This window comes from Anneissia japonica, unplaced genomic scaffold, assembly GCF_011630105.1.
Source record: "Anneissia japonica isolate Jap-2015-1 unplaced genomic scaffold, ASM1163010v1 scaffold665_len1252844_cov201, whole genome shotgun sequence".
NCBI lineage: Eukaryota > Metazoa > Echinodermata > Crinoidea > Comatulida > Comatulidae > Anneissia > Anneissia japonica.
Genome location: NW_022757135.1, coordinates 278147 through 299605, shown reverse-complemented (window position 1 = coordinate 299605; position 21459 = coordinate 278147). Strand labels below are relative to the sequence as shown.

Below are 21459 nucleotides of genomic sequence, written 5' to 3'. Positions count from 1 at the left end.
GGCGTCTAGAACACAAAGATTTCGCGGGGGCATGCCCCCGGCCCCCCTAGGACATTGCTGTCTCGATCGGCCCAAATTTCGCCCCCCCCCCCTTTTGGACATCTCTGGATCCGCCCCTGGTCGTTGAATGATTGTGCTTTTGATACGTGTTTTTTTGCATCAGCTGTTCATTTCCAATCTGGATTCGAACCTTCATGCAAACGCCGAAATCGGCGGGGGTCACTGGGAGGATATTGATTTCACACTCTACGTATATGCGGGTACAGCACTAGTAGTTGACGCACACACACACACACACACACACACACGTGAAACCTGGATTGATGTGATATGCCCTCTGCTTAAGTATATTACTCGACAACACAGCATCACAGAAAAGGGACTTCGCATAAATAGAATTATTACACAAACTGTAAACTGTCTTTTGCCAATGCTTTTAACCTACAAATGGTAAACTGCAAAGAAATTTGCGAGTGTGAAAAAAAATCGCCAAAACTGGGAATTAAACCCGGAGCCTCCTGTTTTATATGTAGAACTTAAAAGCGAATGTTGGATAGTCGAATCCTGGTTGAAGCTAAATGTAAATGTTTTCAATCTCTTCTTATTTTACATGCTTGTCTTCAAATCTAAGGTTACTGTGTTCAATTCTTGTGACACGAGGATTGTTCTCACGGAAAATAGGCTACATCACATCATGAGACTCAGGCTTTAGTATAAAAACATAACTAGATCCTGTGGGAGAACAGTAGATTTATACGCGGAACTGGTTAATTATACTCAAATTAGTGTGTGGGTATAGTACCGTAAACACAATATAAACAAATATATAAATAATAATAAGTGCTAATTATAATTTATCTATCTTTATATAGGACTATACATAGGCCTACCTACATACACACACAACACAGTTCTGTGTGAGCGTTGCAGGTTAACTGGTTAATTATATTCTAATTAGTGCGTAGCACCATAAACACAATGTAAATAAGTATATAAATAATAACTGTTAATTATTATAATTTATCTATCTTTATATAGGCCTATACATAGGCCTACATACACAAACAATACAGTTCTGTGTGAGCGTTGCGGGTTAATTGGTTAATTATATTATTCAAATTAGTTTGTGCGTATTTAGCATCCGTAAACATAACAAATATATAAATAATAATAACTGCTAATTATAATTAATCTATCTTTATATAGGCCTATACATAAGCCTACATAAACACACTATATACAGTTCTATGTGTGAGCGTTGCAGTCAATTGTACTAGAAAAACAGTGCCTGGGAGCTAGATCAGCGTTACCGTAAAGGTTTCCGTGGTCTAATGGTATGATACTCACATTGACAGCGGGAAGTAACTGCAGGTTCGATTCCCAACAGTGACACCTTTTTCATACAACTGAAATAGAAACTTTTCATTTATGAGCTATAGTGCTTAATACGATCATTACATGTTCCTATAGCACTGTTATTATTTATGTATTTTGTTTATATAGGCCTATGTATTATTATAGATATTAATTACTTTATGTTTTATTCGTATATTAAATTTGCCTATGCAGTACTGTACCTCTATCTCTATGAATAATTACATAATTCATGTTGCGCCAATTTAATATTATACATAATCTAGATCAGTTTTCATAGTATTTTTGGATTAATGATACTGGCTCTATTACATATACATGTAATTATGTCCGCAACGTGTCCATGGTTACATTTCTGTTTGTTCGGATACTGTATTTAGATACATTGCGTCAGCTAACTGCGTATAATAAACACGGTGGCCCAACGTCATACATGAAAACGTCACGGGCTTCAATGTATGTTTTTTATCAAATTTAAAGTATATAGATCTATATTCTTTGGTTTTATAAATTACATTACCATAGTCTTCTGTGCTGTTCCCCATAGGAATTACATCTGGATTAAATTTTGTTATTATTTCTATCTTGGCGAAAAACCATATAGGTATAAATAGGCCTACAGAATTTTAAGTGGCGTGCTAGTTGATAAAAAGGGCATGGAGGTATAAAGAGCGAGTCGTTTGTCGTGACACAGGTCGATTAATTTCGGTCGGACTCGATAGTGAAATAGAAGAGGCGCCACTGGTGGGGGCAGGGTGGGATGGAAAGACCTCCGGTCGGGAAGGGTTTGTCGGCGTCGGCAAGGAGAAACACCAGCGCGTTTTTAAGTTGTCATATCGGTCCTCTCGTCGAGGCACACCCCCCTCCCCCACCTCTATCGTTGGGGGACATTTTCCCTACCCCGTTGGGAAAATCCTGAGGCAACCACTGTTAGTGAAACAATTCCAATAATTTACACTTGCATGACGACAAAGAAAAAAAAGCACACTTTAATCGTCATTGCTTAGTAAACCAATACATTATCTAATCTTATCAATTTGCAAATATTAGGCTATCTATCATATGCATTAAGAAAATTGCCAGTTAGATTAAGAAGTATTTCGTGGAATGGCACCAAAATATCAATATTGAATGTGATTTGCATTATCAAATAGGACCTATTCCATATCCTTGCACAAAGGCCTACAGTATCCTACGATACGATTGTAGTACGTTAATTTGCTATTTTTAATATCTCGTGATAGGCCTAGACATATTTGTTGTATTTGCTTGCTGTCCATGTCGAAATACACGTTTTCTGCCTTTCAAATTGAATATAAACAATATTGACTAATAACAAATTCTTGAGAATTATACGTTGACGTTGATCACGCTCATTGGCCCGCTGAGTTCGTTATGTACATAAACCCTATAAAAGGTCGTTTGTCATGCTGCAATAAACCGTTCGAGATGAGTTCATTGAACGAATATTTCTCTGAGTTTTTCTTTCCTGACTTTATTATCACTTAGTTTATTAACGGCAGTCATATTAATTTGAGGCTCATGAAGCCAGAGAGTTTGCGTTTGGCGATGTAAAGCAAGAGTCAATATAAACCAGGCTTACTATCTCATTTCGGCGGCCAAGCATCGGATAAAAGCCAAATTTGCTGACGTCATGCGCTTATGCGCACAAACGATCGGTTATCTTTAGTAACTATGGCTACAATACGAACAGAGTAAATATCGTTACCATGGTGATAGCACGGACCACCCGGCGGTCTTCAGGTTCAAGAAATGTATAATTATGATATTAAACAATGGGAATCACTCCTGATTGATGAGCCCGTTCGTTGCATTTTTTTTACTCCCACTCGACAAGTAGGCCTGTGTAAATGCGTGATGACGTAATTAGGTCTGTTCTATTAATACTGATGATTAAAATGTAGAATATGAAACGGAAATCTTTGGACCTAATAAAGTTTTATAATTGATGCTATTGTTATCAATGAGACGTTTATTCCATTTCTGGCTTTCTGTCAAGCACCAATATTTCTCTTATGACATATCTCATCTTCCTGCATTAGCAAGGGACACGTATGTAAACCAGGCCTATATTCTAACGTCAGTAAATGCGTTTCAACTCTGTTCTGGAACTTCGAAGCCGACCCTCGACTTGGTCTGCGAGTCCACAGAACAATCGAGATATTAAATCATGTGGTTGCATTACTCTCTAATCCATAAATACTTTAGGGCGTGGGCCTACATGAGTTTGTATCTTTCGCTTTCTGTACAAATTATTTAACTCCATGCCAAAAGAAATAAATGACATAATGGAGAGAGAACAAAACAATTATCATTATTACCATAATTATGATTAGATTTTTAATATTAATATTACAGGTACCTTCACATTATGTGACCTGAGGTTATTGTGAATTTGAAATAAAGACTGATTGGAATTTAATATTAAGTATTATACTTATTAAGATTATTATTATAACCATTATTCATAATAGATATTTCCACAGTGTTGTTAAGATAATAATATTAACATGCCTTATATCTCCAAACATACATATTTTTCTGTATTTACTTTTCGAAACATTTCAATCACAACAAAATAAGTACAAAAAGAAACAAAACATAATAATGTTCAGAAATTTATTTATATAATTTATGTAGATCTCAATACACGGAGACACCTAGGTCATCATCAGTGGCTATCAACACATAAAATCCCCTGTTTTTAATCATATACTAAATGTACGCACATCACCATGACCCTCTTCACTCTCTAAACATAAATCTAAATCGTTTTTTTTTTCTTTTTTTCCTGCTGTTTTTAAAATCATAGTTTGAATAATATCACAGGGTTAAAAAAAAACCCACATATAGGACACGGAATTGAAACATGACGCCCAAAATATTCAATTTCTTAAATCAAATTAAAAGTCTTGGTTTTGTTACACACAAGGCAAGTAAATTTTATAAACACCCAATTTTTAAAGATTATACGATCATAAAGCAATTACAACCTTCAAGTGAGTGTGATTGAGTGCTTGCTGCAGTTAAGAAATTTGAATAGTGAAGGAATCCTTCATTATACTCATAGGCCTACATAAATACATATACACAAATATACATACAGACATATATACACAATTACATCAAAGTATATATATGTGTGTATTTATATAAATACTTAAATTGTTATTTAAAATGCTGCGACCAATTAAGATGCATTGTTTAGCATACAATGGGCTGGCTCACATGATCCCCACCACACTTTCAGAGGAACAACTGTACAGTACTACAATTTGGATAAACAATCATCAATCATTTGTTATCACCTAATTTTAAATACGGTTTTTTACTTCCCAACTTATATAAACACCAGGTTGCCAAACCATTCTCAAAAAGATCATCTACATCGAACAAAAATACACTAAATATATTTGTGACAATAACAAAAAAAAAGGCATTCTTTTGAAAATTGCATTCAATATTTGATCAATATATATATTTTTTAAATTTTTAACTTGCGCTGCTTAAAATCTCAAAAACATGACCAAATCAACTGTAACTGCCCAGTTTTTACTGCGCTTATAAATTTTGACCAAGCCTACATATTACACACCAAACAAATTATGGTAATCTCGTAAAACCTCTATGTAAAAATACAACCTATGAAATTGAATTCCATCTACTTTCGGGTATAGTTGATGTTCATGTATATTTTCCACTACAGTATATCGTTTATCTCTAGCAAATATAGCATTGAAATGCCATGCATTTATTCACGCAAGCGTCATTAGCCGATTGTTCTGTGACTGCTAATCGGAGCATTCCATTAAAAAAATTGCTCCATACAGTAACAGTCATTGAATATCTTAAATAGCTATCAGAAACTACTCAAATTAAAACGTTTGGTGAACATTACTCAAACAAAATCACGTTGTAATCGAAATAGAAATTCTAAATGAGCAAATAAATATTCAAATAATAACTGTATATTCATTTACAAAATTAATATCCAAAGTTGAAAACAATCATCTCCATATAATAAAATATCATAAATGGTTTTTCTTTTTGTAACAAATAAAACCAATTGTTAAAAAATAATATAATTTGCTTTGTATGATATACAGAATTTTAATAATTATGTGTGTCAAAGAAACTGGATGAATGGTTACGACTGCCTTGCCTTGCCTTACTTTCAAAACTGTGCATTTATTTTAATAAATTTGATTCGCTTGGCCAACAATGCAACTTTCCATTACAAAAGACTCACTGAACTGTAGAGAAGGGTAGGTCTTGAATCTAAACATGGAGGTCAAAGTTCAAAACCTCCACAAAAGCTGTGTTATCAAAACCACCGTCCATTATCTTTTGCAACAGGAACAAGCCACACCAATATCCCAAGCAAAATCATATGTACCTGCATATAAATTTAACCTATGCATGTTCAGGAAATAACAAGGGAAATACTTTTCTGATAGAGCAATGCAAGACTAGATGTGGTCTGCAGTTAAAGTCTTAATCTATATGATTAAAGTATACATTAAGGAATAGTATTAAAGGAATATTAGATAATCTTATGAATCCATTAATCTTATAATCCCACATCTCAAATTGCTCTTCAGTTTATACACTGTTGGTTTCTATTCATATCGCGTGATCGATTTACTGTAAGTAGTCTGTCAAAGCACATACTATAGGAACACTCATTCAAAAAACAAGAGACAATCAAGTATTTTCAAATTAATTTAAAAATCCAAGATCATAGAGAATAAGACTGAAATAAGGAAATGTTATATTCTGCTTTCTAGAGTAAATACACTACACGTGAATATCAACCAGAGAATAATACAACAGAAAAACAAAACCCTTACTTGGATTTTAAAGAGAATTACACACATTGAAGCCAAGTGATGACTTGATAAAAATACATATTGGCTAAATTTCCCTTTCAATTCCAGACATTTTGCGAAAAATAAAGGTCTTGAGCGTAATATTTGTTAAAATAATTCTTGTTAATAACTGTATTTTTCAGGAAACCTCTTATAATACAACTACTATGACCAATATTATCTTTTTTGATTATTAATATTATGACTATGATACCACTAGAAATAGTAAATGGTTGATATGTAGGGAAAACCAAACCACGACAATGAATAGAAGAAAAGTAACACATTGATAACATTCTAAATAAGGATAATAAAAAACCAAAGACAAAAAATAGATAAACAGGAAAAAAATGGATTAATTCTATATCTATGTATTTCTACTCATGATTTTCAAACATAACAATTGTGAGCAAGATCTATGTGGAGAGCCTCTTATAAAATTTAGGCAATCCTGCTTCATTGATTTACTCTTGTATTGTTCTGTTATGTCATGTGAAAAGAGAAATAAATGATATGCTACATGAAGGGAGTATCACTTTTTACGCTGCAGTAAAAAATCCCCCTCCCCTTTGCAATATCTCCCTACCTCACCCATCCCAACTCCAAATACGCCCACCCCTTCAAGTTATTTCAATATCCATACACATCTCTATTAGCAGGGAGGAACAAATTGTAGCCACACTAAGAAACACATCTAGAAGTAATGGGCTGACAGATAGATGGTATTTTCAAGCATTTCCTGAGACAAACCCAATGTAGGCAATCAGTCTTATCTACAGTAACAGCAAATTTCATTAGATTACTAAATATTCATTAGGATACATACATATTCATGTTGTCAATAAACACCACTCAGATCTTATATCTATCCAATGCTTTGTAGATCCCTAGCATTGTTTACACTCATGCATTTAATGCAACAGCTTGTTTCTGTGTTTGCCTGGCTGTGACGTACTAAAAATGCACAAATAAATAATGCAACGAAATGATGATCTAGTCTGAAAAAAAAATATCTGTACTTAGGGCAAACTGAATATTCATTAGGTAAACATGCACCATAATATAAAATGCATAAAATTATTAGTTATGAACAAAATAAATAGTGCAATTTTTATGCAATTTCTGTACACAATTCAATAGGAACAAAGGACTGTGCACCAAGCTGAGTGTTATTAGGGTTAATACATATTCATCAAACAAATATGAATAATTTATAATATAGCATAACTGAGTATTTTTCTCAATTAGAATATGTATCACTTTTGCTATCGTATGGTGAATGTGCCTGAAGGCCAATTCAGACAGCTTTGTACAACGCACCCCAATGTGATTTGTTGTTGTGTCGGGCCTGTGCGAGTTAAATGCAGACACGATGGTTTGCATCGTCACCTTGTAGAATATTAAACATGTTTAATATTTCTCACGACAGCTTAAGACTGTCCCCGACAATGATTTACACCGGGCTTCGTCGTATGATGCTGTGCGATTTGACCTTTATACTGTACACATCTGCACTACTTTTTTGGATACCCAATTTGCTTTTTGGGGTAATAAATCTATAAAATACGATTTTGCAATATACATTCTACTTTCCATAATTGCATCAAAGTAAATGTCTACTTTTCACTATTCAGTTAATACATTTGATGTTACAACATAATATATGAGTCTGCTTGTTGCAATATTTAAGAGTTGTAGTTTAGATCCCATCAAGGCTGTTGTTATACAATTGGAAAGCCTCGTTAACTGAACATATTTTAGGCAATCCACCAGGCCTATATACACTAAATATATTTAATACAATATAAGCCATTTTGATGGACTGTTTTTCAATTTGTGTATACCTGAAATATTGCTAATAAATAATTAGGAATTAACTCTTTTGTTGTATCAGATGGTTAACCCTCAACCTTAGGATATGATCAACCCCTTGACACTACAGTACCATGTGACTGAGTTAACCCAGATATTAAGTTCTGGAGAATATGCTGATGGTATGAGTAATATTGCAATCATACCTATCCTATAAAATTTGTACAGTGAATTGAAATTTGAAAAAAATATGGACAGATTGAAATCTATAAGCTGGAGGTAAAATTGTATGATGATTCTATTGAAAAAACAGCCACATCAAACATGTTGGGCAGTGAGGTGGACGTGTCCACAACTGAAAAAGCAGTGACTTGCATGTTAATCTGTTATCAATATCTGATGTTAGTGAATGGTTTGCATAAACACTAATGACTGAGCTACCACTGAAAGCTCTGCCCTTTTCAAAAATGATATCTATCAATTTACTTCCTTCTCACGACAAAGTAAGGTTTCACTTTGTCATAATCATAAATAATGATCAGTTCTTTCATCGATGTTGTCTTCTAACTCCAAGTCAAATGTTGCTTCACGAAAATAACCACTTGGTTAAGTAGTGGTGACTAATGCATTTAGAATGTCTAACGAGGACTGAAGGGATGTTGGTTCTGGGAGTATTGAGAAGGAAATCACATAATAGGTTGAAATTGCAACCTGATCCAGATGACGGAATCAACTCATACTGATAATTTCTGATCTATTCATCAGTTTCCTCTCAAACCTGAAGAGACAAACTCAAGATATCAACAAATTTCAACGCAGATCAACTTCTGTAAATAGACTAACAAATGAGAAAGGCAATGCAAAAATCTTGCGAGTTTTTTTCGTAACTGCTTATAAAATTAAAATGTTAAAGATTGCAGCGTCTTATAGTAAGTGCCAGAAGATGATGAGAGTCCGTTTAATGAGAAAAACCTGGCAGTTTTAAATCAAATATTCCAAGCGGTTATCATTTCTTTAGAGAAAATCCTACATATAAGTTCAATAACATGTATAAGCGACAAATAGAATGATGATAAGACTACAGTACATTACAAAATTCAACATAGCATCCAGCGTAAAGTCACATCAAACTGTTTCTAGCTTATTATTGACAGCAGATGTGGTAGGGAATATGGTTATGACTAATCAGTTTTCTCTTTCAAAATTGCTTGTACTCAAAAATATCATTCCCTGGCTGATTACGGCAACTCGGCAACTAAGGATTGCGTATGTCGCAAACAGCAATCCAAGCAGACTTGGTGACAATTCCTGTTGCTCAATTTTCAGCACAGGTAAAATGCTTACCCAAAAATACAATAGATAATATTTTCAAATAATAAAGATTATGTGTTTAACAAACCATATAATAATTGATACTAAATATCAACTATGTTATCCTTTAAATATATTTTGTTGATACGGTGTTTTGAGTAATTTTTTTACATAATCATATGATAATCTTTGTTGCAACTATATCTATGTTAAGTATGATCAATACATATGAGTGATGACAAGAGTAAATCACAACAGAAATCTTTTGTCGATGTCTATAGATACGTAGCGACACCCGTCCAAAGTTCAACTGTTTTCTAAGGAGTGCGAACAAATTTTAGTCAGGTAAATGTTGTATCACCACCATGATTTTACTCAGATTAATTCAGATTTATACGAGCATAGAAACACGCTGAAAATGAAAGAGCAATTATACGTTCTATTGTATGCAATTGCTCACTATGTTATCCATAAGGCTGTGTATGGCTAATGAAAAAATGAAAATGAACACACGCGCAAAAGTTAAGTCCATCCCTCCATTTTTTCCTGTTACAACTTCTGAATTTTCTTGCCAACTATGACTGGGTTATTTTTCCTAATTTCTTCCTGTCCGAGCATTCGGTAATCAAAGGAACACTCGTGTTTATCAGAATACCGATGTATACTACAATAAAGACCACCGCACCGACACTGAAAACCTATGGAGATAATAAAAGGAAAAAGCACATGAAACAAAATTATCATGTTATATCAAATTCTAATTACAATCTTATCATAAGATGAGAGATTGGCTAACTGGAGGTCAGGAGTAAACATTAATTATAGATAAGGATTACATTAAAATAAAATATAATGATATACTGTAAGCTTCATATAAGTTTTGAGATTACATAAATACAAAATTTGTATTTGTCCATTATGAGGTGAAATTCTTTTTGAGAAAAAAAAAAATAAAGAATAACATGATCTCATTTTACTTGTTTCAAAATAACCTAGATGATAAACATGTTTTTTTTTTAATTTGGCCTGCTATACTGTATCAAGATGACTTATTGGTAATTTTCAGGTCAAGAGTTTAACATATTTTCAGGTCAATTTAAACTAAATAATACCATGTTCACCCACACACAAAATATTTGTTAATTATTATATTATAATAAACAAAAAATGTTACAATGCATTAATTATATGAGATATTTTAGTCACACACACCCTGTTCAATATTCGTTTTAAACATAAATGTATAAATTTTGAGGTACTTTTTCTCCATGTTTCACCGTTCAAAAATAAATGTACATTTTAAACTATTGTATTCCAAGCATTTTCCTCACTGTTTTCATAATAATGATACTGATTGGAAATTAAAAATAAAGGCCAGCTCGGAAACCGTCGTAGGACGCAGCCCGATGTGGTTTGTTGCCACATCAGGTCTGTTTGAGCTGAGCGTAGACGCAACACGTCTGCATCAGAGACAGTCGCATCACAGAGACAGCTGTATTATGCGCCTTATAAAATCCATTGGCTGATTGAATATCAAACCTGTTCAATAATATACAGCATTATCAGAAGACCTTAAAGACTGTTCCCGACAATAAATTGCGTCGGGCTACATTGTAAAACGTTTAGTTGGCCTTTAGATTACATGCAAGGGAGGCAAATTTTTTTTTCTGCAGGTAGGTTCAGCCTATTGCAAGGTCTAAACCAATCACTACGCAACCTACATGTAGAAAATAAAAAATGCTTGTGATGTTGGTGGCGCACTTCACAGCTTGTTCCTGGTTTTAAAATGTACAGTACACAATTTTATGTAATTTAGGGTAGGCCTACATACTATACTAAATTGCAGAAAATTATGTACATTTTAAAACAAGACTTGAGATGTCTGTAATCTTTAATGGAACATTGTGAGCTAATGCACTTTTTAAATCAAAACAAACCTTGGAGAAATCAAACGGACAGTTCCAAATGGAAGACAACTCCAAAAATTATGAGTCTTCTGGACAAATTGGTAGAATTGGTACCAGTATGTAATTATGTAGTTGTGGTTAATAAGTATGAAGTCTGAATCATGAAGCAATTGAATATTTCCCTTCCTTAGCCTCGAGGACATTGAAAGTTATTTAAACAATCTTCACCAGTACCAGTATTAAAAGGTAATCTTAGTTTGGAAAAAAACAAATTGTTTATTAATATATAGGCACAATAATAAACACTGAGTGATAGGATTGTTTATCTTTTTAGTGTAAAGTTTTAAATTACACATTACTTAGTCAGAACAATTCAAGTCACATGAAAATTGAGTCATAAAATCTCCCACATGTACCTTTTTATATTTTAAATAGTTTATTCCTGTTTAAAAATCCCAGTCACATGACTCAAGCATTATATAAACAATTGTAGTTGAGGTTAAATTACTCGAAATTTCCTGTTTTTTCCGAACAAGGAATTAATCATTACTGCGTTAATAATAAACTCTTTGTAGAAACCCCCACAGTTAAGCTTTAGCTTGAAACCTACACATTAATCTCCGAAGGGGAATAACCCATTTTACAATACTGAGGGTATGCACTTTTAAGAATTTTACGTTGGATTATGGAGGCTTATTATATCAATGCTTCCTTGAATTGATATCAGTGTACTGTGCCACCTTACGCCTCTATGCACCTCAGCTTTATATTAATGTATGTCGATAGAGACCACCTAATACGATGAACATAATCATGAGGCATTCAGCGTCAATAATAAATGTAGCAAAAGACCACAGAATCATTACAAATACAGTACCATATTCCATAGTAGTACGAGAGATATTGTAATAATTCGATTTAATTTAAATCTAGGCACATGTTTACATTTAAATATAAATTTTAAAAATAAGATCAATTAATTTATAAAAACAAAAATTAATTGGCAATTTAGGAAACTCATGATTTTTATACTGTATTTTTTTTTTATTAGATAATAAATCCCAAAAGATTTCAATAAAAAAGAAATTGAATAAATTTCTATACTATCGGCAACTAAAAATACTGTATAGTTTTAGATTATGTGATTAAATGATCTAATTAAGTGCGTTGAACATGTGCTGGTCAAGATAATAAACAATTTGCTAGGTTTGCATTAGAATTATGTTTCAATCACTAAAGTGGGTTTTATCAATCTTCTATAATTAACATATCCATAGTGATAAAAAAGGGGGGAAAGTCTATTAGTATTATCAACCACTATCAAAAGAACTGAACTAGTACTGATAAATGTATATTTCATAGCTTTGGTTTTTGGTTTAAGCTTTTCTATTTTCCTTTTAAGTTTGTATTTTTGTAAGTAGTTCTTGTTTAGTTGTACATTTCATACTGCAGGTTAAGTTTTAATGATATGTAAAAGGTACATATACAGTCTCGTGGAAGAACACTTTAACGACCTTCCATTGTAAAAGATATTATTATTATTAAATGGAAAAGAATAGAACTGAACTAGTATTTGATTTTAAAAGAATATAATTCATCAATCCTGTAAGAATTTCCATACTGGCTTCCTATATTTTGGCAATTATGAACCGTAATATTATTGAACTTGGCCAAGCCTGTCAGAGTAGCAAACATCACTCCCAAACATGCGCGTCTATAAATATTCAGTTCTGTTGATTGATTTTCACAGCAGGTAAAAATTCCAGATTGTTCTCACCTGTGAGTCCCACTTTCTTGCGGCATGTATTACATCTATTTTTCTTTGATTTCTTTTTTCCGTCGGGTGATTCTTCTTCGGCACACACTGTAGATGAGTCTACGCTATCTGTGCTTACATTAGAACATGCTGTATCTTCTGCTATCTTTTTCTCTTCTTGTCGTTCTGATTTTGTGCTGTCACGTGAAATTGATGAACAAATAGACATTGATGCAGAAACTGCATTGCTAAGTGTGGATGATACTGTCATATTACTGGCTGGACTGGTATTGCTAGAGGCAACGGCTGTAAATTTAGAAAACAAGGAAAACAATGTTAATAAAAACATCGAATTTTTGTAAAATTAGTAACAAAAAATTACACTAGCTAGATCTAAATACAATGAAATATGTCAACTTAATTTTGAGCACACAGAGCATTGTAAGAAACCTGATGACCTTCATATTCGCGTTCACTAGAATAAGTTCACCAAAAGGTTAGTAATTTGATCAATACTCTATTTATCATTCATTGAATATTAAACAACAGTTGATACTTGTATTATAATTAATTATTCAGTATTATTATTAGCTTAGCAGATGAACGTTAGAGCTTGGGATTGTACCAAGCATCCTCTCTCTTTACAGTTAGGCTTAATTTCATTATAAAACATGACACAGAATATATTCAACTTTTGTGGCATATTGTAAATCAAATTCCTTAATTCTAGTATCTATAGTATCTGGTTTTTAGTACTTAAGAATAACAAGTTTAAATATAGACATTTCTATTAAAGTTTGTCCTAGTTTTACAATTTTCAAGGACTTGTACTGTGTTTCCTACAAGTTCTCTTGTTTTCTAAACAATGTAATAACCTACAATACTGTACAAGGCCATTCAGGGGTCAATGAATTTTTGCTCAATACCATGCTGTAGACAAGGCTGTAATGAGAAACGTGAAAAACTACATGTTTGCATTTTAATAAAGCAATGTCTGTTTATTAAAATGGTAACATTTGAAGAACATACTTTATACTACAGTAGCTCGTAGAAATTGTATGATTTAGGAATTTGTACAATATTGTAGTCTAAAAACATTTTTTTCTACACTGGGTACTATACATCATAATAAACAAAAATTATGAAAAATCACTCGACAAGAAACTTGCTCATTATTATACTACATAATTGCGACAATATGTAAAAAATGTAGATGACAGACACAGTGAATTTTATGAGAACTATAGTTAAATTCCCCAGGCAGGCCTTACAATTCAGTGTTGTACTTAGGCTAAATACAAATTCGCATAGGAAAGGGGTTGTCTAATATTACTGGCATTCATTCAATATATGCTCATAACAAATTTTACATAGAAATGACAACAAACCTATAATTATAAATAATAATTACATTAAGTAACACGTCCAGACAAAGAATAATAAGATTAAGCGTGTCTAAAGACGAAACACGTAAATGTAGGTTTATAGTGTACAAATCAATGCCTGCGTAGATTATATTTTTATATAAATTCAACTTTACTCTTAAAACAAATGAATACACATAATAAAAGGTCAGCTAGTAAGAAAAAGGACATTTGTAAGTATCCAGAGTTGTGATTGAACCAATGACATTGAGGTTATTAATTTATCCTAGAAATTTCCGAATTTAAGAGGCCTATATTAAAAGGCCAGTTTAATGAGGTTTACTTCTTTTCTCTGACCCAGATTTAGGCCATGGCTACTGTAACACAATCTAATTCTGATTGTGGATGTTAATGATGTCCTAATCCAATCCAACAATAACATCCAATCAGAATAGGAATTTTTTAAGACTGTATAATAAATTCTTTCTTTAAGTCAAGAAATACTGTAACTTTTCAATAAGTAAAAAAAAAAAAAAAATCATGCAAATATCTAGACTAATGTATCCAGAAACATAAGATAGCTAATTTTTTTATTATTTTTGAACCAAAAATCCATGAATTATAAAATACAAATTGTACAAAAAATATTAATTTTTGGAGTAAATAAAAAAAAAAAAAAAAAATTATAATAGGCCTGTAAAAGAAATGACAGCAGCACTTTTAACTTTTAAGACTAAATTGTAAAATTTAATCTCTAGCTTTCATCCACACAGGAGACTGTACAAATGGGATAACAAACATAAAATACAGTTGAGATAACGAGGAGAGGGCCTACAACAACAAAGTATGCAAATGTGGTGGACAAAGCATCTACTAGTCTGCAGAAATAAACATCCCATAATATACAAAGTACAGAAGATCAATGTAAAATAAAATGTGGCACTTAGTATAGAATATAGGCCTACTTTATTTTAAAAAAAAAAACATTAAGTTTATAGATGTCATCATCAAAACCTTAAAAACAGAGCGTAAAATATGAAATATTATTTTGGTTGCTACCAATAAAATCAAAGGTCAAGAACCTCCCTATGAGATGACATGATCTTAAATAAAAAAAATTATATACATAATACTATTATCTATAGTAGGCCTACTACTGTACACAGCTTCTGAATAGCCTTGAATGGAGAGGGTTTGTGAAAGCACTCATGCTAAAACAGCCACTCATCATTGTAAACAAGCTCAATATCTAACCCCATGGGATCATGACAAATAACTTTCAAAGAACTCACTCCTAAAATGCATAAAGGCTTGGTTATTAGTCATTATATGTAATGAAAGCTACTCAAATTAAACTGTCAATGAACTGAGTTTTACAATCAGGTTTGTGTGTGTTTTAGACAGATTTTATGAATCTATTCTAAATGTATTTGAAATAAATGTTTTAGTATATTATTATCAGAACTCGTGTTTAAAGTCCATGGTCAATAAACTGGACCCAAAAAAACAAAAAAAAATGCAATGCTAAATATACTTTAAATATTCTTTTTTTATTTGTTTAATAATATAAGCGCTCCGACAACCTGAGAATTTTTAAGCTGTTCAAAACGATTTCATGGAGTTTGTTGACAATACCTGATACATAAACAAAATATACTGTATTTAATAAAGCCTAGTACAATTTCAGTTTCAATGTACTGTACAGGTATGTTTGACTTGAGCACCCGAACTACTTTATGTACACAAACATTTTATTACTAAAAAAAAAAAAAAATGAATAGGCATATTGATCAATTTTAGGAATCAATTTTTAATTGATCACTACTAGGACACACATGGTTATGGCCTAGTTCAGACCAGGTGGATAAACCCGGTTCAACTCACCGGGTTTATCCACCTGCCAGTCTGAACCAAGTGGCTTATCTCAAGCCGGGCTGTGTTCCTATAGTAACTAGGCCTGGCGTGCCACTGTGTTTAGCTTTTCTAAGCCGGGCTTTAATCGTTGCGGGGGGTCTTGCATTGACTTCGGGTGACAAAATGACCAATCAGTATTCAATTACAGTTCACTATTATGCAAATACTCGCCTGGCTAATCCTGCTAGTCTGAACGCCCGGCAAAGTTAAGCCGGACTTAACTCAAGCCTGGCTTATCTCCAAGTCTGAACGTAGAGTGCAAGTCAGAGAAGTAGGTTTACGAAAAAGAACATGAACTTTTGTTGTTGCATCAAAAAGGTAATTTAGATTAATATATTTGGATAATTACCAAAGATTATTTTAAACTTAATTGTCAGTGTGCACTGGATTAGATTATAAAGTTTTGCAGCTGATTTTTTACGAAAGATAATGACGATGATCTAGCGACCTATCTATTGCAACCAGAGCCTAGCTAGGCTGGGCCTAGGTTTCTTTCTGTGGTGGTGTAGCTGTAGCTACTAACTTACCTAGCCTAGCCTCGGAGGCCTAGGAGCAGAGAATAAGTTGTTTTTGTATTATGTACAGTACCCAAACTGCTGTCTTTATTTATTTTCATAATTTATCTGTAATGATTTTCCTTTCTATTAAGGGTGTGAAATATGGTGTCTCGTGGAAGACGGAGGCCGCATACATCGCCCAACGTACACAAGTAAAATTAACTCATCTAGATGCGAAGACCGCTGTCTTACCAAGTACTAAAATGAGGTGTGGCCTTGAATTGCACATTCGTTGTAGCATAATACTGATTTGATGGAAGTAAAAAATAAGATGTATAAACAAGATTGAAATGTTAATACAATTTGTTGAATCATATTTTAGTTATTCTTGCCAGTTATGAGTTTATAAAAAACAGGATTTCAAACGAAGTTAATTTTAAATTTACACTAAAAAGTCTTGATGAATTTAGTACTCTATGTGGCCTAAGCCCATATTATTATTATTATTATAATAAATGTATAATATTTTAATGAAGTTTATTAATACATATTTTCAGTTCATAGTTTAAAACATACAGTATTCTGTCTAACAAGTTCTGTTGCACGTTTAAGATGACCCGCTGTTTTTTTTTTTATTGTAATTTGCTATTTAACATAGCATTACCTTATAGGCGAGAATATACAGTAACCATTAAACAATATCCTAATTTAAACTACAGTACAGACACAAATTATCGCTTCGTATCTGCGCGTAACCTCTCGTAATCTGCTCGTAGGTAAATTTTGAACATAGCTACGAACCACTACGAAGGTCATTGTTATTTTAATTAGCTTTGCAATGATCGTAGGCTGGATCGTCGGGCTGATAAACAATATTGAAATATAGTTTTACCAGCTTTCAACTCGTAAGCAATGTTGCAATTTACTAATAAACAATGTTAGAACTTTATTGTTTTGTTATATCCTACCTTATTATTAAATCGATCATGTTTTAAAACTGTGTTTAGTTTGCTACCTAGGCCTAGAGTGGGCATTCAGTATGTTCGAATTTCGATGTCACTTAGGCTTACGTACGGCCTACATTTTCCCATATAGAGGAGGACAGTAGTTATACTGGTAAACTTTCCAATTCGGAGAATTTTGATCTGATATTATTGTTCTGGTAGTAGGAATTTTCTTCTTTTAAATAATACTAATGACAAATCATGTACAAATTATTACGATTTCTACAGATCACGTTGTTTATTGTTTACCATAATTTGAAGCAGAACAACCTGCAAGGCGATCCAATACTAAATGGAAGTATAGAAATCACTACCTTGCCAAATTAAGGCTAGTCATGCTAGACCGCATTTACTCTGTTTTTTACTCACTGTTGCTCACAGCTTTTCAACATTTGCCACGAGGTTAACCTTTAACACACTTTACCATGTTCTGATTGGCGCGCACTCTGACGTCTAATGCTCCTGGCTAAGTTTTATTTTCCATTGGGTTTTCCATGTGACATTCGGTAATTTTACAACCAACGGACGTTAATTCTCCTTTATATTTATTATTTATCTTACTAAATCAAGACTACAAAATATTATTTGATGAACAATCTTTTCACATGTGTGTATTGTCATTGAGGACATCGTTTTTTGACATTTTAAGAGGTAAAATAATTGTAAATAAAAAATAAGCTAGGCCTAGGCTAATTAATTAAAAAAAATAATACAGTAGTACAAACAGGTTCCTGTCGTGGACAGCGAGTGGAAGAGGAGACTCCCATGAAGTCAAGTGTAGGTTTTTCTTATTGAAAAAAAGCTCCATACTTTAAATTAACGGTCTAAACTCGTGTTTGCCATTCACAAATTATCAAACAATACATTGTTTATTCCAGTAAGCTACAGCAGCCTTTCTGGCACAAATAAACAACATGCTTTTGCATGAGATTGTTTAATATCAGGCTACGATGTATCTATGAAGCCTGCGCGCAGGTTAGATTGTTTATATCAGGCTACGGTGTATCTACGAAGCCTGCGCGTATGTAAAAGTGCAATATTCATGTAGGTACTGTATTGATTACAATTATTATTACTATTAAAATTTCTAATTATTATCAATGTTAACTGTCAAAATACTGGGTTAATCATTATTCCATTACTATATAATTATTATATTGTAACATATTAATCTTTATAATTCAATCGTGACGTCATCACTATAACTCCCAATGTTATTTGCCTATTCCCCAGCGTCCACTAATTTTTCTATTAGTGGACACTTGGCTTGATTTTTTTAGGTTCGTGTGCAAAAACAAATTCCTCATTTCTTCGTCACTGCGAATACATCGCGCACCGCGGTAAAAATTGAATTATATGTAAATGAAAATTACTTTTGTAAAACCAGCTTAATTAGAACCTGAAGAAAGTTACTTCAAATTCAATATTAAGTATGAACAATTAAGGAATTCATTGAATCAATGGTCCCTCATAAACACAACAAACTGAACGTTTAATAGGAATATTCTAGACCTACAGTATTTTAAAGACTCAAGGAACGAATTTAGATGTAGGCCTATGGCCAGGCCGCGCAGACCTCCTCCTACTACTACTAAGCCGTAGCCTAGTTATGAAATCCTCGCACGATTTTACCTGTCTGCATGCACCGACCAAAACGGACGTCAGTGACTGTATTGTATTCTCTCTCGAATGCTGAAATGTTTATTTCTTTGACGAAAGTCTATCAAAATAGCATTACAAACACAATAGTTATTCATCGTATCTGTACTGTACTGCTGATGATATGTGTAAATTAAACACGTACGGCAGGAGCAAAAATCAGCATATGCACACAAATGTAAATATGCACACGTATACTGATCATATCACTATAGCAACCGATGACTGCTACAACAGTTGGTTATAAAAAAACTAAAATTAAAGACGGCGATTGACTTATAAAGCAATTAGTAGAGCTTGCATTATACACTAAATGGAAAATTATTATACTTCTTTTTAATGCATTAAAAAATTTTTTTCAGGCCTTGCAGGCCCATGTTTTCAAGCATTAAATCTAACCTTCGTATAATAATTTTCCTATAGTGTACTATGCGGAGTTCTACTAATTGCTAATTCTACTAATAGCATCATTCAGAATCAGCCACTGGCCGTGGCCCATAGCCGATGTGTGGGCCACACCCACTCGAGGCCATGTCTCCTAACAAACATAAGAAAAAACTAGATTTGAACTCGTCACTGAGGACGAGTTAGGTGATCTGCCGCACTTTGGCACTCGAGGAAGTGTGTGCGGTGTGGATTGAACAATTTTTTAATCCTGAAAATGGTCTAAAGTATACGCTAATTTTTAAAAAACTATTAAAGAAATATTAAGTATATATAATTGTTGACACACGCGTACGCAGACGTTAAGACGCGCGAACGGAAAATTAAGGTACCTGACATTCAACTTTGACCTGAAGAATATGCACATTAAATATGATTCAGAAATGACAAATGGTTACGATGATTATGGGGTCATCGAAGTTTTGAGGAGAGAAAGACGAGGGGGGGGTCAGAAAAAATATTTATTTTAACATGATGACGTAAATGTAAAAAGAAATCATATGAAAGAGAATTGTCTCAACTACAACATAAAAGTTGGGAGACAATCGACCAAGGATAAGCGAGATACGCTCAAATGCATATTTTAAAAAATGACGTCATAGTTAAAATTCAGTTTTATTAAATTTAGATGGCAATATGATGACGTCACAATGTCCGATCAGCCATTATGATCTATAAATAACATCATATTTACAACTCATGTGCTTTCAGAATATGTAATAAAAATTCCTTTCATCCCAAGGAGCTATAACTGTTTAAATACAGGCCTGATTTTAGCATAATTTCACTGTATATCGGCACAAACACGTGCAAAGTTCACTACAGTATGTTTGATGCGTGCGTACGGCATTGTTATTTTCCATAAGATGACAGAAAATATCGGACATTTGTGAAAACAATGTCAGGAACCCTTAATATGTCAGAAAACGTAATTTCTAGCTCCCGTATGTGCTGTGCGCGTAAAAATGCATGCGCGTAGTGGAAAATTTCAAAAAAATTTGAAATGCTCAAAATGGCCTGAAACGTGCTCTTATTTAGTCAAAAAGTGATTGCGAGCATTTTGAAAATTTGACGCACACGTACAAGCACGCGTAAAATTAGGGTACGTTACAGTCAACATTGACCTGAAGATAATGCTCACTTAATACGATTTCAAAATGGCAATTGGTTAGGCTAATATGATCGATAATGTAAAAACACAAAATTGCGCCTAGATGACGTCACGCATGACTGGTCACCTTGAAAACCTTACCGTGACTATTCCAGGAGAAGCCAAATGTTTGTTGAAGTGCGCTTGTGAGTAGCTCGCGGCAATTTTGAGATATCGTGCGAACAGAAAGGGGAGAAAGAAAGAATAGAAGATGAAGATAATTCTGACAATAGGGTCATTCCATGTCAAATCACCCAAAAAATCTGAAAATTTTAACCACATATTTTTTGATTTTGATGAAACTTGGTGTACTTGTTTAGTGTGATCTCACAGCATCAAATCTCAAATTTTAGGTCAATCGGTTGAGGGGTTTGGGAG

The 21459-nt window shown here is 33.2% G+C and overlaps 1 protein-coding gene across 1 annotated transcript in view; it reads right to left on the bottom strand.

Moving 5' to 3' along the window:
• Positions 1–3997: 3997 nt before the first annotated feature.
• LOC117124470 (AN1-type zinc finger protein 6-like) overlaps positions 3998–21459 on the bottom strand; it is a 26971-nt gene continuing 9509 nt past the window's right edge. Inside the window, exons 3-4 of the mRNA XM_033270706.1 lie at positions 13071–13355; positions 3998–10084 (exon numbers count right to left, since the gene is read on the bottom strand). Coding sequence (XP_033126597.1) covers positions 9936–10084; positions 13071–13355 — 434 coding nt within the window. The 3' untranslated portion in view covers positions 3998–9935. The remainder of the gene's footprint in view (positions 10085–13070; positions 13356–21459) is intronic.